Source organism: Dama dama, chromosome 18 (genome assembly GCF_033118175.1).
Source record: "Dama dama isolate Ldn47 chromosome 18, ASM3311817v1, whole genome shotgun sequence".
Lineage (NCBI taxonomy): Eukaryota > Metazoa > Chordata > Mammalia > Artiodactyla > Cervidae > Dama > Dama dama.
Window position 1 is genome coordinate 97,724,500 of NC_083698.1, and position 26,959 is coordinate 97,751,458.

The window sequence follows — 26,959 nt, forward strand, 5'->3', positions numbered from 1 at the left end:
CACAGAAAATAAAGAAAAAGCAACCATCCAGGAAACCTTTCAAATGAAAATCAATGCCCACATCCTTGGGTAACGAACACAAGGTTGGTCCAGCTTCAAAAATACACTTTAAATAAAAATATAAATTGATGAAACACCTAGATAGGAAAAGAGAATGTGAGGATCTCTTTATAAATTATACACATGTATTCTTTTTTTTTAACTTTTTATTTTGTATTGGGGTATAGCTGATTAACAACATACACGCTATACTTTAATTTATTGCAATCCTTCTTTAAATGTCTCCTCTAGTATATGTTAATTACGTAAGACGAGTAAAAAATAGCAAAGAAACTGAAACCAGTTTAGTGGAAATGATTGCCCATTGAGAGGCAAATGATAATTAGGATAACACATCTATGGAATGACAATAAAATCAATGGGATAAAAGAATTTTATTGATCAAACTAAATTAGATAAAACTGTCCCTTGCTTCATCACTTCTATGAATGTATACCTATGTGGTTTATGACCACAAAGGAATGGAACAAGCTTGTAATCGCATATTTCAAACAACTTTACCAAGAAAGTGATAAAAATCCCCTTCACTTTAAGATTGATGATTTAAGTCTGACAAAACTTTCTGTGATGATGGAATTGTTCTATAATCTGAGCTTTCTGGGATGTAAGCCATACATGGCTAATGCACACTTGAAATATAGGTAATAAGACTTAGGAAACTAAATTTTCCATTTTATTTCAATTAATCTAAAATTGAATAGCCTCATATGACTAGTGTCCACGAGACTGCATGGCAAAGATTTAAGCATTTGCTCTTAAAATTGAGGTGGGAGGAGTAACTTTACCATTATCATAAATTTAGAATATCCCAGGCTCCACCCCAGTTCATGTGAATCAAAATCTGCCTTTCAACAAGAACCCCAAATTATAATCACACTGACATCCCACAAGCACTGACTTATTAGACCTAGCATTGAGACGCTGACAGCACTGATGTTTTCATTAGACAAACATAATTTGACAATTACCAATGTTCACCTAACAAATGTCTTCTACTTCTTAACTTATATACGTACATTCCCTATAATATCACCAACATCCTCAGGTTTATGGTTTTAACAGTTGCTAATGTGATGGGATGTTAATATTTTCCAGTTTGTACAACCATTAACAAATAGTCAGGTGGTTAGGTAATGGCCAGAATTTCACTATATAACCTTTATAAGCCTTTCCTCTTTCACATTATTTTCTTGAGATTTATTTGAGAGTATTGCCTAAGTGGTGAGTGTTTCATTTTCATCTCCTGCTCTGCAGAAAACATACTCATAAATCTAGAGAGTGTGTCTATTTCCCTCCAAGCACAGGAACATACAGTTTTATCACTTTTGCTACTTAACTAAGAAATAGAGTCATACTTTTAATTTGCACTTTAATTATTAGCAAGACTGAAATATTCCAAATGTAGGTTTGATGCTCGTATTTCCTCTTATACTATTTGTTCATATCTTTTAACTGTTTATCTATAGATTTATAATTGTTCTTTATATTTTTAATACTAATCTTTACCAGCCTTGTTTATTCCAAATAGTGTTGCACTTTTCCCTTTTTATCAAGAACTTATCAAGCTTGCTGTTGCTCAATTTTTATACAATCAGATCCTTCCAATTCACCACTTGTAATTTATCCCACTGTTTTAATACTCAAGAAATTAATTCCTCCACCACAGCTGGATAACTATAATATATCACTTTGTTTCACTTTTAAAAGAGATATTTTCAGCTTTAAAATATCTGGAGCTCATTCTGACAACCAGCATCAGAGGAAGACAGAAGTGCTTTATATCTTTTCTCAGTAAGGTCTATTAAATAGGATTCCTTTCTTACTATTTTGTTGTCCAGAACTATTGTTTGTTAACTTTTTAGCAAATTTAGAATGCAGGGAATCCTTATGTTTTTATCAATCTACTATTCTGCTTTGCATCTGATACCATACAATATAAATGTCCTTCGTACCACATTTTAAATATTAACAGAATAATTTATCCTATTATTGGTTCATTTCTTCTCAAAAATTTTCTTAATGTGCTTAACCATTATTTTCTCTATAGAAATTGTATTATTGTTTTGTCAATTTCCACAAAATATCATATGGAATCTAATTTGTGTTAACTCCATACATTAGATTAGATATTATGTCATCTTACTATTTTAAATCTTCTGATTCTAGGACAGAAAATATCTCTTCATTTATTCAAGTTTTATTCTATTTTTCTTACTGAGAATCAAAATCTTTCTTTTCACAGTTCTCTTTTGTTTTCCAAATATTAAGCATAAATCAATTGTCACTACTGTTTTTCGTTGTCACTGTAGACAGAAATGCAACTGACTGCAAAATTATCTTATTGAAACTGACAGTGATTTTTGTAATGTAAACGTCTACAAAAAGTTATTCTCTAAGACTTGGTCTTTGAAAGTCACTATTCAAATGCCATTGTCTGTGTGTGAGGCATTTCTGAAACACTCTAGCATTGTTTTTGGATCTAACTGTAGGAACCCCAAAAGAAAAGTCATGGCAGCCACCGCCCGAGCCCTTAAAACCCAGCCAGCCCTCCCACACTCCCTGCTTCATGCAAAAGTCAAGGGCAGGTGGTCAGGCTCAGTTGACAGCCTGTATCCTACCCATTTTCTAGGGCGTGCATTCTCCTGGTTTTCTTCACCAGGAGTCCTGGCTTTTAGTGTGTTTCTGGCACTCCCTGATAGAGCTGACATCAGCTCTCTGCTTGCTCTTGAGGTTTGTGGTTTCAGATAACTGCTCCCCCACAGCCCCCACTCCCCAGAGCTCTCAGGGGCTAGGCAAAACTATACCTTATCTCTTTCCCAGCCATCATGGGAGGGGGGCATCTATGAAGAGATTCCACAGCAGGAAGGGGCCCAGCCTCCACCCCAAAGCAGGAAACCCCTCCAGTACAGCTTTTGCCAGACATGTGTGAGCCTCCTTACCTCTCTAGACCTTTCACTCCCCTGCGCATTGCCACTAGTGACCCTCTCAATCTGGAGCAGAAAATGAGCTCACTGAAACACCCCACCCCTGGGCAGCTTCTACCCTCTGGCTCAGAGCGGGGAGGAATTAAGAATCTTTCTCTCCTTTGAGCTTCAGTCCAGATGCTGTGGTCACAATGCCAAGACATCATACCTCCCCTATGGCAGGATTACGGTCATACGTGAAGACCCAGCCCCTCTCCAGATTCCAGCAAGATACAGCCTCGGTCTTACCTGTCTAGCACCTGCTCTGCCCTTGCCAAGGGGCAGTGGGGCACTTCCAAGGTCCTGGAAGTCAGCATTTCCTCTAAATAACTAAAGGCAGCCAGGCAAGCCAAGGAGAAGCCCTCTGCCTGGAGCCCCAAGAGTCTGGGCTTTCCCAGCCCACCTAAGACACTCATGCCCATAGGAGGAGCCCTTCCAGCACACGTGGTGCTGGCTGGGTCCTTGATGCTGCCTGTCTGAGGGCCAGATCACTCTTCATTTCTCATCTCCATCCTCAGGCAAACTACTTGTTCCTCTAGATTCTATAATCCTCACCTTGAACCCAGCTTCAGTCAGCAACATGTCATATCCTGCCTTGGGTTCTGACCTGCAGCTCCATCCCTGGGAGGCCCTGTTCTGTTTTCCCACATTTCCTAGACTTCTCCAAGCTTCTTAGAGGATTTATCTCCACCTTAATTTCAAAAAAAGTGGGGCAGTTCTCACTCACTTGTCTGAGGAGTAATAAGACCAAGGATTTCCCATGTGGCGCTAGTGGTAAAGAACCTGCTTGCCAATTCCGGAGACACAAGAGACTAGGGTTCGATTGCTGGGTTGGGAAGATTCCCTGAAGGAGGAAGTGGCAACCCACTCCAGCATTCTTGCCTGGAGAATCCCATGGACAGAGGAGTCTGTGGGCTACAGTCCACAGAATCAGACACAAATGAAGTGACTTAGCCCGTACGCATGCAAGTAAGACCAGAAGTACGGACACTAACACTTCTCACACATTTTCTGAGTGACAGGAACTGGATCTGTTTTTTATAACCTATGAGGAAATATTTTACTTTTTATTTTGGGAAACTGAGGCTAGGTAAATTGAGAAATAAAAGGTTACTCAAATAAGGGGAAGAGCTCATAACTGAACCCAGAACGCAACATAAGAAAATTAAAAACATAATCTGGAAAAATAAAAACAGACAGGACTGAAAATTTTCCAAACCAAAAAGAAAAAAAAGAAAGCCATGCTAGATTATTATCCCAGTCACTGTTTCCCTATTGCTGTTATGTTTAATAGCTAAGCCATGTCCAGTTCTTTGCAACCCTATTGACTGTATCACACCAGGCTCCTCTGTCCACCGGAGGCAAGAATACTGGAGTATATTGCCATTTCTTTCTCCAGGAGATCTTCTCCAGGGATAGAACCTGGGTCTCTTGCACTGCCAGCAGATTCTTTACCATCTGAGCTACCAGGGAAGAATATGGTGTAGGAGGAACACAATAAATGATAGAAACTGGTTCTTGCGACTTCCCTGGCAGTGCAGTGGTTAAGACTCCATGCTTCCACTGCAGGGGTCACAGGTTCAACTACTGGTCAGGAAACTAAGATCCTGCATGCATCGCAGCGAGGCCAAAAGAAAAAATGAAACTATTTCAGGCTTTCCAGGCAGTGCCATTTGGTGAAGAATCTTCCTGCCAATGCAGGAACCATCTTTCATTGTTAGGAGGATTCTTTACCACTGAGACACCTGGGTCAGGAATATCCCCTGGAATAGGAAACGGCAACGCACTCCAGTATTCTTGCCTGAGAAATCCCATGGACAGAGGAGCCTGGTGGGCTACAGTCCATAGGGCTGCAGAGTCAGACACGACTGAGCACACTCACTTATGCTAGTCTATTTTCTATGGCAGTTCCCAGATCCATAAAGGCTATGTCTAGTACTTCATCAAGCAAACATGAACATTTAATAAATTATTTTTTTAAAAAGAAAAGAAACTGTTTCTCATGATTGGCATTGAGGAAACAAGTTCAGCAGATGACTGATTCAGCCTTCAGCCAAACCTGTCATGGTCAGGGCTTAATGGAGGTCATGCTTAGGTTTAAGATGCAGAAGCTTCCTTCTCACTTTCTTCTGATCACTCTGTCTCAGTTCCAGGCCCCTAATACTGGCTATGAGGCTTTAGCCAGGAAACAGTGTGAAAATCCCCCAAGGCCTCTTGGGGTTCTCAAAACCAGTGGTTCTCAAAGTGAAGTCCTCCAATCAGCATCACCTAGGAGGTTGTCAGAAATGCAAATGCTCAGGCCCTGTCCCAGACCTACAGGGAGAGTCTCAACTTTCTAGCTCACATCAGAATCACTGAGAAGGTTTGTTAGAACACAGAATGCTAGACACCACCCCCAGAGTTCCTAATCAGGAGGTCTGGGATGAGGGCTGAGTGTACATTTCTCACAAGCTCCTAGGTGATGCTAATGCTGCTGGGCCAAAGAGCACATCTGGATAAGCATGCTCAAGGTGACCTTCTCCAACAAAGGGTTGACTCACAGCCATGGGACTCCCCACCTCCCAGCGCAGAAAAGAGCTCACCCACAGCCCTTATGAGCTGCCCAGGGGGAAACAAGCATTTGCAGAAGGCTGCCTGCCCTTGGAGTAGATAAACTTCAAACAGCATGAGTTGGGATAGGAAATGATAACTTTTCTAAAAAGAGCGAAGATGGCCTTGGGAGAGGCAAGAAGCTCTCTCAAGAATCTCAAGCCAAAAGCCTAAAAACAAGGCTTTTCATTCTTTTCTTCCAGCCACAGAATGAAAGTTTATTTTAACCCTGGCAGTAAGTGCTCGCCCAACCACAGATGAAGTCTAGCCTGCAGAGAGGTTCTCATCCCTGGCTACACATAATAACCAACTGGGCAGTGCTGAGAAATACCTAAGCCTGGCCACGCCCTCAGAGATGGTTATTTAATTTGACAAGAAGTGGGACCCCAGATGATTTCATTGTGCAGTCAGGGCTGAGAGTTGCTGGTTGGACCTGTTGGATGAAATTCTAAGCTAGGTTCCTGAACTAGATATTCACACGTGTGAGCTCTGGCACTTCACAAATCAGTAAACATAGGGTCAACCCTAGGCTCCACAACCAGACCAATGAGAAAAAGATAACCTTAGGGAGAGTCTTGGTTTTAGTTTATTTTTATTTTTTAAAATAATTTTATTTCTCTCTCTTTTTTTTTTTTGGCTGTGTAGGTCTTCATTACTGCGAGCGCTTTTCTCTACTTGTGGTGAGCAGAAGCCACTCTCTAGTTGTGGGGGATTCTTAATGTGGTGGTTTCTCTTGGTGTGGAGCACAGACAGACTCTAGAGAGCCCAGGGTTCAGGAGTTGCAGCTCATGGGCTCTGGAGCACAGGCTCAATAGCTGAGGCACACGGGCTTAGCGGCTCCGAGGCAATGTGGGATCTTCCCAGAGCAGGGATCAAACCCTTATCGCCTGCTCTTTATTACTGAGCCTCCAGGGGAGCCCCGGTTTGTTTTTTTAATTGGAATACAATTGCTTTACAGTGCTGTGTTAGTTTCTGCTCTATAACAGCATGAACCAGCCATATGCATATCCTTCCTGAGCCTCCCTCCCAGGCCACTCCTGGAAGTCATCACAGAGCCCTGAGCTGAGCTCCCTGTGTGACACAGCAGCTTCCCACTAGCTATCGAATTGACACGTGGGCGTGTATATATGTCAGTGCTTCTCTTAATCCATCCCAATCTCTCCTTCCCCCACTGTCCACACATCTACTCTCTAGAGAGTCTTATTTTTCAACCATTGTTTGTATCAAAATACCTCTTCCCTTCACCTGCTCTGCTCCCCAACACCTCATGGGGGGAGGGTGGACAGAATCAAAGAGCTAGCCAGTTTGTGTAGAACACAGGAAATAGCTCACCACAATGCCAGCCAGGCGAGAAAGAAACCAAGGCCTGTGAAAGATAAAAATCTAGAGAACATTAGTCTACAGAATAAAATGGCGTCAATCACACCAGCCCTGAAACGTGTCCAGGTCATGAGACTCCTATTCTCTATATGACTGTACCTCTGACGTTTGAGATTCAGTTGCCGGTTACTAGAGGCAGGAGTGATTCACCATATCGGGAACCCCTAGTTGGGTGGGGGAAAACCAGAGTAGACCAGCGGAGAACACAGGAGCAGTCTAAGGACCAGCGAGCAGGAAGGGAAAGGGTGGAGCCGAAGGAACCGGTCTGCTTTAACTGCAACCGTGTTACGCAGAGTCTACTGGGTGCAGAGAAGAGGCACCCCTGAGTGCCGACTGTGGTGAGCCCCAGGTGCAGATGGCCAAGTTTCCCAGAAGGGGAGCGGTGCAGGGTGGAGGAACTGACTGTAATCTATAACTGTACCAAAAGTAAGGCAAACCATACAGGTGCCACAACACTTTAGACCAGCTCCCCAGATTGACCTACTTCTCTGGTCCTTTTAATTAGGGGGGTTCTCAAACTCTGCTGCCCATTAGAACCACCCATGGCCTTTTTTTTTTTTTAATAATTTCATTTATTTATTTTGGCTGTGCTGGGTCCTGGTTGCTGTGCAGGCTTTTCTCTAGTTGCAGAGAACAGAGGCTGCTCTTGAGTTGCGGTGCGAGAGCTTCTCATTACTGTGGCTGCTTTTGTTGTAAAGCACAGGCTCTAGGGTGCAGGCTGAATAGTTGCAGTGCGCAAGCTTAGTTGCTCCAAGGCATGTGGGATCTTCCCCGACTGGGAATTGAACACCTGTCCCCTGCATTGGCAAGGCAGTTTCTTTACCACTGAGCCACCAGGGAAGCCCCACCCATGGTCTTTTAAAAAATCCCAATGCCCAAGTCATACCCTATATCAATTAAATCAGAATGTCCAGGAGTAAGATCTGGGCACCAGTATTTATAAAAGATTCCTCAAGTGACTCCAATGTGCAGCGAAAGTTTGGCATCATTGCCCTAAGTCCACATCAGGACCAAGAAAAAGCATAGCAAGTGAAGACAGTGAAGAGCAGGAAGTACTATGTAGCATGTGGGATCTTAGTTCCCTGACCAGGGATCAAACCAGCCCCCCCTTGCAGAGGAACCCTGGAGTCCTAAACACTGGACCACTAGGTAAGTCCTAGGTCTGAAACATATTAATTTCTTCTCAGTGAGGAAGCATTCAAAGATCATGAATGAGGTCTCCACTTTCTTCTCCCAAACTGAGTCCAACTTTTATACCCCAATTTGGTTAAATTGATTTCTCATTGGACTTGAGATCTGAAGTTCTTCTTTTATTCCTTTTCTAAAACCATCTTGGGACCTTGCTAATTCTAAAGTAGTCTGTAGGAGGAGGAGCCAAGATGGCAGAGGAATAGGATGGGGAGACCACTTTCTCCCCTACAAATTTATCAAAAGAACAATTCAACGCAGAGCAAACTTCACAAAACAGCTTCTGACCGCTAGCTGAGGACATCAGGCGCCCAGAAAAGCAGCCCCCACTGTCTTCAAAAGGAGGTAGGACAAAATATAAAAGATAAAAAGAGAGACAAAAGAGCTAGGGACGGAGACCTGTCCCGGGAAGGGAGTCATAATAGAGGAAGTTTCCAAACACCAGGAAACCCTCGCACTGGCGGGTCTGGGGGAAGTGTTCGAATCTCGGAGGGCAACCTAACTGGGAGGAAAATAAATAAAACCCACAGATTACACGCCTAAAAGCAACTCCCAGCAGAAAAGTACCCCAGACGCCCGCATCCGCCACCAGCAAGTGGGGGCAGAACGGAGAGGAGCAGGTGGCATTGCTTAGGGTAAGGACTGGGCCTGAGTGTCCTGAGGGCAATCAGAGGAAGCTTTTGTGAGAAACCAACTTAAACTGTGGGACAGCAAAAGAGAGATAGAAAATTAACCAGCCCGAACACACTGCCGGCCGTTCGCAGAACAAAGGGTCTGAGCAAGTCCAGAGGAGCTAGCCAGCTGCTGACCGGCCCAGCCCCACAAGAGGCAGGAGGCAGGGGGGAGGGGAAAGGGGCAAACTCGGCCCCAAAGGCGGCATCCCCTACCACACTGCAAACAGGCCTCCAGTTTCTAACCAAAGACTTCCTGAAATTCTGGATGGTCGACATCCGCCGGGAGGGTCGCGGCTAAACACAGGGTGCACGCACCCCACCGGCGCGAGCTGAAACTGAGGCTGGGACCGTGGAGGGGAGAAGGCGCACCGCACCCGGGGAGAGTGTGCCCGTCAAGCTCCTGGCTGCCTGAGCTGCTCCGGCGGGGAAGGCACAAAACGCAGGCGCAACCGAGTCCATGCTTTTGTGGAACACCCGAAAACTGGAACTGCACGCAATGCAGGGCGCCCTCCATATAGAGCAGCCGGGAGCCTGAGCAGCGTAGACAGGGAAAGCAGAGCCCCCACTCCCCGCAGCACGACGGAACTAGCGAACCTGAACAAGAGGCCACCGCCGCCCGCCTGTGTCAGGGTGGAAATTAGGCACTGAAGAGACCGGCAAACAGAAGCCAAATAAACAAAGGGAACCTCTTCAGAAGGGACCGGTGCAACAGATTAAAATCCCTGTAGGTAACACCAACTACACCGGAAGGGGCCGGTAGATATCGAGAAGTGTAAGCTGGAATGAGGAGCTATCTGAAACTGAACCGAACCCACACTGACCGCAACAGCTCCAGAGAAATTCCTAGATATATTTTTACCTTTTTTTCTTTATTAAAAAAATTTTTTTCTTTTCTTTTTTATTTTTTCTCTTTTATTTTCTTTTAAAATTCCCTATTACTCCCCCATTACTCCTTAACTTTCATTTTCACATATTTTTACGATTTTCTTAATTAGGAAAAAATTTTTTTCTTTTTTCTTTTTCTCTTATTTTCTTTTAAAGTCCTCTATTACTTCTCTACTACTCCTTAATTTTCATTTTCATTTCACTATAACCTTGCAAAAAAAAAAAAAAAGAGAGAGAAGCCCTATTTTTAAACTGAACTTCATATATATTTCTAAAATTTTTTGTGTTTTTGTTTTTAATATTGTATTTTTAAGAGTCTAACCTCTACTCTAGATTTTTAATCTTTGTTTTTCTGTATATGATATAAACTTTGGACATTTAAGAATCCAATATTCAGTTCCCATTTTTATTCAGGAGTGTGTTGATTATTCTCTCCCAATTTTGACTCTCCGTTTTCTACCTCAGAACACCTCTATTTCTTCCTTTCCCCTTCTCTTCCCAATCCAATTCGGTGAATCTTTGTGGGTGTCTGGGCTACGGAGAACACTTTGGGAACAGACAACTGCGTAGATCTGTCTCTCTCCTCGTGAGTTCCCCTTTTTCTCCTCCTGCTCATCTCTATCTCCCTCCTCCCTCTCCTCTTCTTCATGTAACTCTGTGAACCTCTCTGGGTTTCCCTCATGGCAGAGAATCTTTTCACCATTAACCTAGAAGTTTTATTATCAGTGCTGTATAGTTGGAGAAGTCTTGAGACTACTGGAAGAATAAAACTGAAATCCAGAGGCAGGAGACTTAAGCCCAAAACCTGAGAACACCAGAAAACTCCTGACTACACAGAACATTAAGCAATAAGAGACCATCTAAAAGCCTCCATACCTACACTGAAACCAACCACCACCCAAGAGCCAGTAAGTTTCAAAGCAAGACATACCATGCAAATTCTCCAGCAACACAGGAACATAGCCCTGAGCGTCAACTTACAGGCTGCCCAAAGTCACACATAACACATAGACCCATCTCAAAACTCATTACTGGGCACTCCATTGCACTCCAGAGAGAAGAAATCCAGTTCCACGCACCAGAACACCGACACAAGCTTCCCTAACCAGGAAACCTTGACAAGCCAATCGTCCAACCCCACCCACTGGGTGAAACCTCCACAATAAAAAGGAACCACAGACCTCCAGAATACAGAAAGCCCACTCCAGACACAGCAACCTAAACAAGATGAAAAGGCAGAGAAATACCCAACAGGTAAAGGAACATGAAAAATGCCCACCAAGTCAAACAAAAGAGGAGGAGATAGGGAATCTACCTGAAAAAGAATTTAGAATAATGATAATAAAAGTGATCCAAAATCTTGAAAACAAAATGGAGTTACAGATAAATAGCATGGAGACAAACATAGAGAAGATGCAAGAAATGTTTAATAAAGCCCTAGAAGAAATAAAAAAGAGTCAATTAAAAATGAATAATGCAATAAATGAGATAAAAAACACTCTGGAGGGAACCAAGAGTAGAATAACGGAGACAGAAGATAGGATAAGTGAGGTAGAAGATAAAATGGTGGAAATAAATGAAGCAGAGAGGAAAAAAGAAAAAAGGATCAAAAGAAATGAGGACAACCTCAGGGACATCTGGGACAATGTGAAACACCCCAACATTCAAATCATAGGAGTCCCAGAAGAAGAAGACAAAAAGAAAGGCCATGAGAAAATACTCGAGGAGATAATAGCTGAAAACTTCCCTAAAATGGGGAAGGAAATAGCCACCCAAGTCCAAGAAACCCAGAGAGTCCCAAACAGGATAAACCCAAGGCAAAACACCCCAAAACACATATTAATCAAATTAACAAAGATCAAACACAAAGAACAAATATTAAAAGCAGCAAGGGAGAAACAACAAATAACACACAAAGGGATTCCCATAAGGATAACAGCTGATCTATCAATAGAAACCCTCCAGGCCAGAAGGGAATGGCAGGACATACTTAAAGGAATGAAAGAGAATAACCTACAACCTAGATTACTGTACCCAGCAAGGATCTCATTCAGATATGAAGGAGAATTCAAAAGCTTTACAGAGAAGCAAAAGCTGAGAGAATTCAGCACCACCAAACCAGCTCTTCAACAAGTGCTAAAGGATCTTCTCTAGACAGGAAACACAGAAAGGTTGTATAAACGTGAACCCAAAACAACAAAGTAAATGGCAACGGGACCATACCTATCAATAATTACCTTAAATGTAAATGGGTTGAACGCCCCAACCAAAAGACAAAGACTGGCTGAATGGATACAAAAACAAGACCCCTATATATGTTGTCTACAAGAGACCCATCTCAAAACAAGAGACACATACAGACTAAAAGTGAAGGGCTGGAAAAAAAATATTACACGCAAACAGAGAACAAAAGAAAGCAGGAGTCGCAATACTCACATCAGATAAAAATAGACTTTCAAATAAAGGATGTGAAAAGAGACAAAGAAGGACACTACATAATGATCAAAGGATCAATCCAAGAAGAAGATATAACAATTATAAATATATATGCACCCAACATAGGAGCACCGCAATATGTAAGGCAAACACTAATGAGTATGAAAGAGGAAATTAATAGTAACACAATAATAGTGGGAGACTTTAATACCCCACTCACAACTATGGATAGATCAACTAAACAGAAAATTAACAAGGAAACACAAACTTTAAATGACACAATGGACCAGCTAGACCTAATTGATATCTATAGGACATTTCACCCCAAAACAATCAACTTCACCTTTTTCTCAAGTGCACACGGAACCTTCTCCAGAATAGATCACATCCTGGGCCATAAATCTAGTCTTGGTAAATTCAAAAAAACTGAAATCATTCCAGTCACCTTTTCTGACCACAGTGCAGTAAGATTAGATCTCAATTACAGGAAAAAAATTGTTAAAAATTCAAACATATGGAGGCTAAATAACACGCTTCTGAATAACCAACAAATCATAGAAGAAATCAAAAAAGAAATCAAAATATGCATAGAAATGAATGAAAATGAAAACACAACAACCCAAAACCTATGGGACACTGTAAAAGCAGTGCTAAGGGGAAGGTTCATAGCATTACAGGCTTTCATCAAGAAACAAGAAAAAAGTCAAATAAATAACCTAACTCTACACCTAAAGCAACTAGAGAAGGAAGAAATGAAGAACCCCAGGGTTAGTAGAAGGAAGGAAATCTTAAAAATTAGGGCAGAAATAAATGCAAAAGAAACTAAAGAGACCATAGCAAAAATCAACAAAGCTAAAAGCTGTTTTTTTGAAAAAATAAACAAAATTGACACACCATTAGCAAGACTCATTAAGAAACAAAGGGAGAAGAACCAAATTAACAAAATTAGAAATCAAAATGGAGAGATCACAACAGACAACACTGAAATACAAAGGATCATAAGAGACTACTACCAGCAGCTCTATGCCAATATAATGGATAACTTGGATGAAATGGACAAATTCTTAGAAAAGTATAACTTTCCAAAACTGAACCAGGAAGAAATAGAAGATCTTAACAGACCCATCACAAGCAAGGAAATCGAAACTGTAATCAGAAATCTTCCAGCAAACAAAAGCCCAGGACCAGATGGCTTCACAGCTGAATTCTACCAAAAATTTAGAGAAGAGCTAACACCTATCTTACTCAAACTCTTCCAGAAAATTGCAGAAGGTAAACTTCCAAACTCATTCTATGAGGCCACCATCACCCTAATTCCAAAACCAGACAAAGATGCCACAAAAAAAGAAAACTACAGGCCAATATCACTGATGAACATAGATGCAAAAATCCTTAACAAAATTCTAGCAAACAGAATCCAACAACATATTAAAAAAATCATACACCATGACCAAGTGGGCTTTATCCCAGGAATGCAAGGATTCTTTAATATCCACAAATCAATCAATGTAATACACCACATTAACAAATTGAAAGATAAAAACCATATGATTATCTCAATAGATGCAGAAAAAGCCTTTGACAAAATTCAACACCCATTTATGATTAAAACTCTCCAGAAAGCAGGAATAGAAGGAACATACCTCAATATAATAAAAGCTATATATGACAAACCCACAGCAAGCATCACCCTCAATGGTGAAAAATTGCAAGCATTTCCCCTAAAATCAGGAACAAGACAAGGGTGCCCACTCTCACCACTACTATTCAACATAGTTTTGGAAGTTTTGGCCACAGCAATCAGAGCAGAAAAAGAAGTAAAAGGAATCCAGATAGGAAAAGAAGAAGTGAAACTCTCACTGTTTGCAGATGTCATGATCCTCTACATAGAAAACCCTAAAGACTCTACCAGAAAATTACTAGAGCTAATCAACGAATATAGTAAAGTTGCAGGATATAAAATTAACACACAGAAATCCCTTGCATTCCTATACACTAACAATGAGAAAACAGAAAGAGAAATTAAGGAAACAATACCATTCACCATTGCAACAAAAAGAATAAAATACTTAGGAGTATATCTACCTAAAGAAGCAAAAGACCTATACATAGAAAACTATAAAACACTGATGAAAGAAATCAAAGAGGACACAAACAGATGGAGAAACATACCGTGTTCATGGATTGGAAGAATCAATATTGTCAAAATGGCTATTCTACCCAAAGCAATTTATAGATTCAATGCAATCTCTATTAAGCTACCAACGGTATTTTTCACAGAACCAGAACAAATAATTTCCCAATTTGTATGGAAATACAAAAAACCTCGAATAGCCAAAGTAATCTTGAGAAAGAAGAATGGAACTGGAGGAATCAACCTGCCTGACTTCAGACTATACTACAAAGCCACAGTCATCAAGACAGTATGGTACTGGCACAAAGACAGAAATATAGATCAATGGAACAGAATAGAAAGCCCAGAGATAAATCCACGAACCTATGGACAACTTATCTTCGACAAAGGAGGCAAGGATATACAATGGAAAAAAGACAAGCTCTTTAACAAGTGGTGCTGGGAAAACTGGTCAACCACTTGTAAAAGAATGAAACTAGAACACTTTCTCACACCATACACAAAAATAAACTCAAAATGGATTAAAGATCTAAATGTAAGACCAGAAACTATAAAACTCTTAGAGGAGAACATAGGCAAAACACTCTCCGACATAAATCATAGCAGGATCCTCTATGACCCACCTCCCAGAATATTGGAAATAAAAGCAAAAATAAACAAATGGGACCTAATGAAACTTAAAAGCTTTTGCACAACAAAGGAAACTATAAGCAAGGTGAAAAGACAGCCCTCAGATTGGGAGAAAATAATAGCAAACGAAGCAACAGACAAAAGATTAATCTCAAAAATATACAAGCAACTCCTGCAGCTCAATTCCAGAAAAATAAATGACCCAATCAAAAAATGGGCCAAAGAACTAAGCAGACATTTCTCCAAAGAAGACATACAGATGGCTAACAAACACATGAAAAGATGTTCAACATCACTCATCATCAGAGAAATGCAAATCAAAACCACAATGAGGTACCATTACACGCCAGTCAGGATGGCTGCTATCCAAAAGTCTACAAGCAATAAATGCTGGAGAGAGTGTGGAGAAAAGGGAACCCTCTTACACTGTTGGTGGGAATGCAAACTAGTACAGCCGCTATGGAAAACAGTGTGGAGATTTCTTAAAAACTGGAACTAGAACTGCCATATGACCCAGCAATCCCACTTCTGGGCATACACACCGAGGAAACCAGATCTGAAAGAGACACATGCACCCCAATGTTCATCGAAGCACTGTTTATAATAGCCAGGACATGGAAGCAACCTAGATGCCCGTCAGCAGATGAATGGATAAGGAAGCTGTGGTACATATACACCATGGAATATTACTCAGCCATTAAAAAGAATTCATTTGAGCCAGTTCTAATGAGATGGATGAAACTGGAGCCCATTATACAGAGTGAAGTAAGCCAGAAAGATAAAGACCAATACAGCATACTAACACACATATATATATGGAATTTAGAAAGATGGTAATGATAACCCTATATGCAAAACAGAAAAAGAGACACAGATGTACAGAACAGACTTTTGGACTCTGTGGGAGAAGGCGAGGGTGGGATGTTTCGAGAGAACAGCATCGAAACATGTACATTATCTAGGGTGAAACAGATCACCAGCCCAGGTTGGATGCATGAGACAAGTGCTCGGGCCTGGTGCACTGGGAAGACCCAGAGGGATTGGGTAGTGAGGGAGGTGGGAGGGGGGATCGAGATGGGGAATACATGTAAATCCATGGCTGATTCATGTCAGTGTATGACAAAACACACTGTATTATTGTAAAGTGATTAGCCTCCAACTAATAAAAATAAATGAAAAAAATAAAAATTAAAAAAAAAATAAAGTAGTCTGTAGGTAAAGATCACTGATTCTTTGTCACCCCATGGACTATAGCTCGCCAGGCTCTTCTGTCCATGGGATTCCCCAGGCAAAAATATACTGGAGTGGATAGCCATTCCCTTCCCCAGGAGATCTTTCCAGCCCAGGGATCGAACCCAAGACTCCCACATTGCAGGTGGATTCTTTACCGTCTGAGCTACCAGAGAAGCCCAAAGGTCACAGATACCAGTTTGGAAATAAATGTGGTTAGGAGTAGTAATCCAATTAGAACTTTTTTATGTAAACAAATCTATACTTACCTTAAATATTTAATTCTGTCACCTCTACATTAAGTAAAAGGCAGAAAATATTTTGTTATCAGATACTTTTTTTTTGTCACTTATTTAAAATTTCAGGAAGACTCCATGGACAGAGCACAATTAGTAACAAAGGGAACTTTCAAGGAGATTCCTTCTGGGTATATACCCCAACAAAAGACATGTAACATGCAGAAGTAAATGGCAAACTGTGAAGACATTATGCTAAGTGAAAGAAGCCAGATACAATAGGGAAAATATTGTATGATTCCATTTACAGGAAACTTCCAAAACAGCCAAATCCATGCAAACAGAAAGTGGATTAGAGGTTACCAGAGGCTGTGGAGAGGAAAGAATGAGGTGTGCCCATGGATGGGTGTGGGGTTTCTTTTGGGGATGATGAAAATGTTCTGGAACCAGACAGTGGAGATGGTTGCACAACATCATGAATGTACTTATTGCCATTGAACTGTACAGTTTACAATAAGAAATAAAATGCAATAAAAGCAACTACAGGCAAAAATAGATTGCTAAGAGGACAGAAAAAGAAAAATGAAAATAAGAACCAACTTCCAAGAATCAGACACCACATAAGACAAACTTAAAAAACAAGCATTGGGCCATAGCAATATTTTTCTTGGCTCTGTCTCTTGAAGCAAAGGGAATGAATGCAAAAAGTAACAAATGGGACCTAATTAAATGGAAAAGATTTTGCACAGCAAAGGAAACCATCGACAAAATGAAAAGACAACCTACTGAATAGGAAAGAATATTTGCAAACGCTATGACCAATAAGGGATTAATAACCAGCGTATATAATATCCAACATATATAAACAGCTCATACAACTCAACATCAAAGCAAAATCAAACAATTTAAAAATGGGCAGAACTGAATAGACATTTTTCCAAAGAGGAAATACAGATAGCCAACAAACACATGAAAAAATTCTCAGCATCACTAATTATCAGAGAAATGCAAATCAAAATCACAGTGAGATAGCACTTCACACCTGTCAGAATGGTTATCATCAAAAAGAACACAAACAACAAATGTTGGCAAGGATGTGGAGAAAATGGAACCCTCATACACTGTTGGTGGGAATGTACAACCATTGTGCAACCATTGTGGAGAATAGTATGGAGGTCTCTCAGAAAACTAAAAATAAAAACTACCACATGATCTATTAATTCCACTACTGGGTATATATCTGAAAAAAGGAAAAACACCAATTTAAAAGGACACATACCCAGTATTTAGAAGCGCTATTTACAATTGCCAAGATATGGACGCAGCCAAAGAGTCCATCAACAGACAGATAGATAAAGAAGATGTAGTATACTTTGGAATACCACAATGGAATGCTACTCAGCCATAAAAAAACAAAATTTTGCCGTTTGCAGAAACACTTATTACACTAAGTGAAATAAGTCAGACAGAGAAAGAAAAGTACTGTATGATATCACATATATATGAATCTAAAAAAATACAACAAACAGTGAATATAACAAGAAGCAGACCCGCAGATATACAGAGAACAAACAAGTGGTTTCCCGTGGGGGTCGGGGGAGGAGAAATGTAGCAGTGGGAGATATAAACTATTAGGTGTAAGATAGGCTCAAGGATATATTGCACAAAATGAGGAACAGGGCCAATATTTTGTAATAACTATAAAGGGAAAGAAACTTTTTAAAATTGCATAAAATTTTAAGAAAAATTTTGAAACAAGCAGTATGACTTAAAGGTGCTAGAGACTAACAATATATAAACAGTCGAAACTATAATGAGGTACAACTTCACATTCCTTGTATTGGCACAATTTGTAAAAGGCTGATGACATCAATTGGCAAGGATATGAAACAAAGGAACGTTCATATTTTCCTGGTGGGACTAAAACTTGGTATGCACACCTGGAGATTTGGTATTGGCCCCTAAAACTTAAGCATGGGAATTCTGCTACTAGATACCTAGGTAATTCTTCCATGTGTACACAAAGAAAGATATTCTAAATTATTAGTTTATAATAACAAAAAACTGAAAACAACCTCTATTTTAATAACAAAAAAATTGATACATAAATAGTGCACATTTGTACAAAAGAAAGCAACTGTTTATAAAAGAAAGAACTAGAGCAGTCCCTCTCTTAAAATGATGGGGTTTGGAGGCCAGTGTTGTTGTTGTTGTTGTTTAGTTGCTAATCGTGTCTGACTCTTTTGTGACCCCACAGACTGTAGCCTGCCAGGTTCCTCGGTCCACAGGATTTCCCAGGCAACAATACTGGAGTGGGTTGCCATTTCCTTCTCCAGGGAACCTTTCCAATCCAGGACTCAAGTACCTAAACACTTAGAAGTAATTAATCAAGCTAAGAAATGGTTCAATAAAATATGTTCCCTCTTCCTATCTTGACAAACGCACTTTCATAATGACCTGGAAGGCCAAGTTCAAATTTAGAATGCTCAAACTCCTTTGAGTTCTGTGATAGAATATATTAACAGTAGAATGAAGAAAGCCAGCCCTGGATCCCACCTCCAGCCCATCACTTCTCTTCTCCCCATCAGGCTCTGTCCCACATTGCTAGTGCCATCAGACTGAGGAAATGAACATGCCAGCCTGTACATCCAAATTCCTTCCGCATGTCGGAAGACCCAGGGAAGAGGCCCACTCAGGCCCTGGAAATGGGCTTGGGAATTCTAGGGTTCTGGGAACCCACAGCATAGTCTAGAACGATGAGGGGGTGGGGGAGGGCCCCGGAGGGAGGTTACAGGGTCTAGATGAGCACGATTCCTTAACTCCACAGACTCCTCAAAAGGTGACTGGGTATACACTTGGGCTAGAACTAGGACCATACAGCAGAGGGCACAGGGCAGAAATTTGTCTTGCCCAGGTCGCAAGGTGGTATAGAAACAGGGCTTTGTTAGCAGGAGTGAGTCTCAAACATTATGCTGTGCAAACAAGACGAAATAAAGCCAATATTTGCATACCCAATCACTGATGTAATCTACAGCCTTGAAAACAGGCAAAACAATCCTAACTATTGCTTAGAAATAAATACATGTGTAGAAAGACAATAAACATGTGGGGAAAATAAATATCAAACGCAGAACCGTGTTGTGGGATTGTAAACTGGTATGGCCATTATGGAAAATGGAATGGAGTTCCTCAAAAAATTAAAAATAGAACAACATATGATCCAGTAATCTCACTGCTGGGTGTATATCCAAAGGAAATGAAATCATTATCTTGAAGAAATATCTGCACTCCCAAGTTGATCACCTTATTATTCACAATAGCCAAGACATGAAAACAACCTGAGTGAGCATCCGCAGATGCATGGATAAAGAAAATGTGGTTTAGATGTATAAAATGAAACGTTATTCAGTCATAAAAACAAGGAAACTGCCATTTGTGACATGTGTGAACCTAAAAGACCTTATGCTAGATGAAATAAGCCAGACACAGAAAGACAAAAACTGCGTGATCTCAGCTACATACGGAATCTAAGAAAGTCACACACATCGAATATGAGAGTAGAATGGTAGCTGCCAGGGATTTGAGTGGAGGAGGAGGGACGTCGGTCAAAGGGTACAAATTTTCACCTATAAGATGAAGAAGTTCTGGATCTCTAAGGTACAGCATGGTGACCATGGTTGATGATAAATATCGGCATACTTGAGACTTGCTAAGAGAGTTGTTATTAAATGTTCTCATCATTTTAAAAAATGGGGGTAAATAGGACTTCCATGGTGGCCTCAGTGGCTAAGATTTCCCACTCCCAATTTACAGGGCCCTGGTTTAATCCCTGGTTAAGGAACTAGATCCCTCATGCCACAACTAAGAGTCTGCATGTCACAATGAAGATCTAAGATCCATGTGCTGCAACTAAGGTCCCAGTGCAGCCAAATAAATAAATAAACTTTTTAAAAATGGGTGTAAATAGATGAAGTGATAAATAGGTTAATCAGCTTGATTGAGGGAATCACTACACAATGTATACATATATCAAAATACTACATTGTACACCCGAAATATGCACAATGTTTATTAGTCAATCATACTTAAAGCTGTTATGTTTATCACTAGTTATCACCTCTAAAATGGCGACGATAATCAAAGATGATGCCATGCAACCATCCCATGGCATCACCGACTCGATGGACATGAGTCTGAGCAAGCTCCGGAAGTTGGTGATGGACAGAGAAGCCTGGCGTGCTGCAGTCCACGGGGTTGCCGTGAGTCGGACACGACTGAGCGATTGGACTGAACTGATCAAAGGTGAGAATTCTAGGGCTTTTAACTGGTAATATTTTATTTCTGAAGCATATTTCACTGTATGTATATAGTGTCATAAGCAAATAAATAACACATATTAAAAACTTTCATAAGAAAATAATTTTAAAATTAAAACAATGAGATACGATTGCATACCCTTCAGATTAGCACAAATACAAAGTGTAGGCAGCGGTTCAGTCCCTGGTCAGGGAATTAAGATCTCACATGCTGCAAAGTACAGTCAAAAAGTTAAAAAAAAAAAAAAAGAGACTTCCCCGGCAGTCCAGCAGTTAAGACTCTGCGCTTCCACTGCAGGGGCTGCAGGTTCAATGCCTGGTCAGGGAACCAAGATTTTTATCTCACAAGCTGCATGGTGCAGTCAAAAAGTTAAAAGGAAAAGAAAAGAAAAAGTCTGATAATACCAAGTGCTAATTGTCTATAAAATCAGGAAAGTGAGACTACCAAACATAAAAACGTAAATTGGCCCCATGGTTCAGATTGCAAAGAATCTACCTGCAATACAGGAGACCCAGGTTCGATCCCTGGGTCAGAAAGATTCCCCTGAAGATGGGAATGGCAACCCACTCCAGTATTTTTACCTGGGAAATTTCATGGACTGTGGAGCCTGGTGGGCTACAGTCCATGGGGTCACAAAGAGTCAGACATGACTGAATGACTAAGTACAGCACAGCACACTGATATACCTTGGAGAAGCTTTTGCCATAAGCACCAAGAGACAAGTAGCCTCTTGGCAGCATGCTTCTTTGTAGCAAAAACTTAGAAATATTCTAAATGTCCATTATTGCAGGGATAATCATATGATTATTATGTACAAATCATATGATGAAATGCTATACAGCTGTTAAGATGAATAAACTAGATCCTTATAACAGCATGAATCAATCTTCAAAACATAACAATGAGTAAAAATTCTAAAACACATAAAGCAACACTATATTTTGTCTATGAATAAAAACATAGAGGAGAGGAAATTTTAAAATCATGGACACACACCAAAATCATGACTGAGATTTTGTTTCTGGGGAAAGAGGTAAACGAGACTACAGAAGAGAAAAAAACAATAACTTTAGGCATATTATGGTTTTTATTTTATTTTAAAATAAAAGAAGCAAAGATGAAAAATCGTAAATATTTATTGAGAGGTGAATTATAAGCTTATTATACTATATATTGTTTTATATAGTGTAGCTTTTGTAATATACTCAGAATATATAGACTCTGATGCTTGTTATACTATTCTTTGCATTTTTTTTAATTTATGAAATAATCGATTCATTCTCTTCCTGTCTACCCACCCCCACCCAAAGTTTCAATTACGCAAACAGGAAAGTCATACAAACAGGAAGAGCCCAGAGGATACACCCACAGCAGCAGAAACCGCAAAGCTAGTTGAAGGCACTCGGAGAGCCTGCTTTAAACAGTTAAACAGAAACCATGCTTACAAAAAAATGTCTTGAACCTGAATTAATGAAAGATCAACCCTTCCTACAGCTACTTGACAACACCAGTAGCTAAGTTAAGTCCTACAGGGGACTACCCTGGTGATCCAATGGCTAAGACTCTGTGCTCCCAGTACAGGGGGCCTGGGTTTGATCCTTGGTCAGGGAGCTAAGACCCTGAAGGCTGCAACTAAGACCCACTGCAGTCAAGTAAATAAATAAATATTTTTTAAAAAAGAAGACGTTCTGTGGATCTGGGTTCAACACTAACTTTGTCAGCTATCTGCTATGCGACCTTTGGTAAAATTCTAAACAGTCTAGGCCTGAGTTTCCTTACATTAAACTGAAACTGAAACTTAGTCACTCAGTCGTGTCTGACTCTGCGAACCTGTGGCCTGTAACCCTGCAGGCTCCTCTGCCATGCGATTCTCCAGGCAAAGATACTGGTGTGGGTTGACATTTTCTTCTCCTGGGGATCTTCCAGGGACCAGGGATCAAACCCGGGTCTCCTGCATTTCAGGCAGATTTTTACCATTTGAGCCACCAGGGAAGTTCCTAACAGTTAGATGGAGTTTACAACACCTACCTCAAGAGTCAAGACAGAGACTGACTTGGATACCATCTCTGAAGTGCTTGTCATAGTGCTTGGTACACAGTTATTTGTTCAATACATGGTGGTTATTACTTGTGTCAGAACTGAGATTAGAACTCCAAGTGTGGGTGTCTATTTCAGCAAAGCAAAAAGAAATACCCACAACAAAGGACCTAAACTATTTTCCAACGATGAAGCAAGCCCTGTCATCAACTAAAATGTCTAGCTAAAAGCAATTTAAAAGGAAAGACTAGAACTGTAGAATTTATAGGAGAAATCCAATCCATAAATAATAGTAATACAGAGGAAAATTTAGAAGTCCAGCAAAAGGCAAACAGTCCTCATACAAACAGAGAACAGTTACTGAACTGAACGGTAATCTCAACATAGGCATCGATTGGTCAACAGAGCCCATCACCCTGTAATCCACAAAGAAAGCCCTTAGACTCCCTTGTGTCAAACCCATCTTTTAGAAGATGAGGTTTTATAAGTTGCTAAGAAAAGGAGAATATTTTAAAACATACTTGGGGAAAATAATATATTTTCTAGGCTTTGAGGCAAAAGAAAAAGAATTCTCCCAATGGTCCTTATTATGAGGACATGATTTACATTAATGGATTAAAATTTTTTGATCCTCAAACTCAAAAATTATATAAAAACAATTTTAAAATATGACTAGACCAATACATTTAAGAAATAAGACTTTATCACTCAACGAAAAAAAGAAAAAAGACTTTTATTAATTCTCCAGAAAATCCACCCAAACTTGCATAAACTAAATTATTCCTACAGATCATATTATTTATATAGAACATACTATTCCACCTTTAAAATATAGAAAAGTGCAGGTCAACTACCCAACTTATGAACTTAAAACAGTTTTGATGTTTCAAACAACAAAAAATAATAATTATAAAGCAACAAACTAAAGTTTCTAAATGTACTGTGTGTAATAAAACTAAGTTTCTAAATATATTAGATATATTGCAACATATTAAAATGATTATGGATTATGTCTGCACAGGTTTTATTTCCTGTAAATGCAAGTCTGAATATATGGCAGTCAGAGAAATTTGAAAACCAACTTGATATTATATGATATTAAAGTTATAATTGTAGAAAAAGTGATCACTACACTGCAGTTATATTAATAGAGTCCTTCATCTTTGGAGATACTAGAGTATTTACAAAGCAACTAAACTCTGGCATTTGGCTTAAAATAACACATTGGTGTTGAGAATAGGGATGGGAAGGGGAGAATAAATGAGCCAAGACTGGCCTTACTTTGAAAACTGTTGAAACTATGGGTACATAGGGGTTCATCATTCTCTCTTCTCTACTTTAGTGTATGTTGAAAATACTCATAGTAAAAAAAATTGTAAAGACAAGAAGCCTATGTATTTAAAACTAAAAGCCAGCACTAACTGGTGAAGAATTTTTCACAACAAAACAGAAAAGACCACAAAGCCTTTCATCCCTGTTGTTATTTGGTAGAGCACTAGAATGTTCCTTCCTTTTTTTTTTTTTTTTTTGGTCTTAATCTCTACCCTCTTTTCCCCCTTCCTGGTTTCATCTGTTGCTGACTTAGATGACTTCTTCCAAACTCATACCTTCCTAAAACTCAGAAACAGACTTTCAAATTGTTGCCTCGCAACATAATAAATATTTCTTTTTAAAAACAATGGAGTATTTTGAAAATTCTGCTCTAAACGAATTAAAAAAAATCATCTAATCTCATCCATTTACAACCTCTGTCTTGTATGTTTTATCACACAAATATTGGGAGTGAGAAATCTAAAGTTCTTGGTGAATACGTGCTGGCTGAAAAGTTTGAAGACCACCATTTTGGACACTAAGACACCGCTAAAAGTTTTTAAGGAGGCACGAAGTGTGACAAGTGCTACATCAAGAAAAACAACTTAGCGGAAGTACATACAGATAGGAAAGATGGGGGGAAAGACTGTGGTCAGAGAAAATCATTCACTAATTCAACAAGACATTCATTTAGAAGTGAGATTGAAAAGTAGGAAATAGATAGGGAAGGCTCAGGAGTGCCCAATGAAAGGACTTACTGATTAATGGTTAAGGTAAGGTGAAGGAGGAAGAAGAGGTTGAGGGGAGTGTCAGAAACCCTGCCCTGGGGGAAAGAAAATGGGTTTGACTCAGATTGGCAGGATATTTAGAGGCAGATACTTCTCAGACACCTGGAGATGAAGAACCTAGAGTCTACTAAAGGCCTGGGGAAGTACACAAGGCAGCCATCTTTGTAGATGTGACAACAGAACCCAATGGAGTCAGGGCTTTCGGGGAGAGAAGTGGAAGACAGGTCCATCAAAAGGGTTAACCCAAACGTTGGGGCACACCTATATTCAGGAGACAAAACAAGTGAAAACACAGAAGCGGCTGCCAGGGAGATACTGCAGCACTGTCTCAGAGTGGTCCCAAGAGTGGTTTGGTCAAAGGGTGGTTGGCCAAAATGCAGGCCACCGTGGCGACCACGAGGAAGGATTTCTGAGCGGACCCATCTTAGGTAACCTCGAATAGGACCATTCTGGTCCGGTGGAGCGGTCTAGAGTCAGATATCAGAAAAGGGATAATGAGATGGGGGAGAGAGGCGGCTAGGAATGGAGGGCCAAGCAGAGCCCCTCAGGCGCCGCGATGGAGACAGATCCCGCGGGTCAGGCGCGCCTGGGGGTCTGGGAAGACCACACAAAATCCCCTAGCGGGTAAGGTAGCAGAGAGGGAGAGACTCTAGTTTCCAGAGAGTGGAGGCATTTTCGGTTGTTCCCAAACCTGCCTCCAAACCCTCTAGAACCTGGCATGCCCCAAAGAACTTTATTCTTACGAGAAAAGCGAAAGTGTTAGCTGCTCAGTCGTGTCCGACTCTTTGCGATTCCATGGACTGTAGGAGTACTGGAGTGGGTTGCCATGCCCTCCTCCAGGGGGGATCTTCCCGACCCAGGGATCAAACCCGGGTTTTCCGCATTGCAGACAGACCCTTATGGAAGTGGGAAGTTCATCGTTAGTCTTCACCGGGGCAATAGCGCCCTAGCCATATTGGAGGAAAGGTCCGACGGCGCTGGAAGGGAGGAAATCTCCAAGAGAAGAAGCGCGGGCTCCGCGAGAAGCGAGGCGGAGGCATAGAGCGCGGGGTCCCAGCGAGGGCGCGCCCCTCCCAGAGCAGCAGCCTCGGTCCTCCCAGAGCCGGGACCCGGGGGAGCCGCCCCTCCCGCTCAGGGCACTCACCGCTCCGACTGCGAATAGTGGCACCGGCCCAGCAGGTTGAGCTTGCAGAGATGCAGGTTCCCGCAGGGTTTGTTGCAGTATTTGCGACGGCAGACCCGGGCTCGAGTGGTGGCCACCACGGACCGGGTGACCCCTTCCTTGCCGCCCATCTCCAACACCACGAAGCGGTCGGGCCCGGCCTCCGCCAGCACCTCGCAGAGCTGCGCCTCGGAGAGCTGCATCTCTCGGAGCAGCGCTTCCAGGGCCATGCGCCCCCCGTGGGCGCACAGGATCTTGGTGATGAAGCTGCACACCCCGGGGTCCGCCATGGCGCGCTGCACCGGCCTGACCTCCGCGCGGGACTCGGCTGCTGGGAGAATCGAAACTTACTAGAGTCCCCGGGGCGGGGGGCGGGCGCCGCGCGGGCTGGGCGCGCCCGGGGACAGCGAGCGAGCGTGCGCTGTCCGCCGCCCGTTAGCCGAGCCGGGCGGTTTCGGTTTCCGAAAAGCTCGGGTCGAGAGGCCAGGTCTCACCGACCCCGGTCCCTGCGTCAGATCCAAAGCCGATCGCGACAGCCACCTCGTGCAAAGGGAGCGAACAAGTGAGGTCTTGTCTGCAGGCGACCGTGGAGACCACCGGACGGCTGCCCCCTCGTCTCCAGTCTCCTGGAGGCTCAGATTCCCCAGCTGAGCGCCGAGAGGCTTCTTCGGAAAGAAGAGAAACTAAAAGGGGGGGAAAAAAATAACCTCTGGGCTCTGGCAGAGCTTTTATAAGCCAGACGTAGCGGCGAATGACGCGAGTCTTGGGAGCCCTCTTGAGGAGCCCTCTGTTCTCTACCCCACCCATCCCCGGAAAGAACGGACCCAAGAGAGCGCCTGCTCTGAGCCCCGCGCCCTGCCTCCGGTATTAGTTGTTGTTTGTTGTTCAGTTGCTCAGTCCGATTCTTTGTGACCACATGGGCTGCAGCCGGCCAGGCTT

At 41.5% G+C, this 26,959-nt stretch overlaps 1 protein-coding gene across 1 annotated transcript in view; it reads right to left on the reverse strand.

Annotated features, from left to right (window-relative positions):
• Positions 1-26,745, reverse strand: part of ZC3HAV1 (zinc finger CCCH-type containing, antiviral 1) — a 55,524-nt gene extending 28,779 nt beyond the window's left edge. Inside the window, exon 1 of the mRNA XM_061165888.1 lies at positions 26,003-26,745. Coding sequence (XP_061021871.1) covers positions 26,003-26,310 — 308 coding nt within the window. The 5' untranslated portion in view covers positions 26,311-26,745. The remainder of the gene's footprint in view (positions 1-26,002) is intronic.
• Positions 26,746-26,959: the final 214 nt, after the last annotated feature.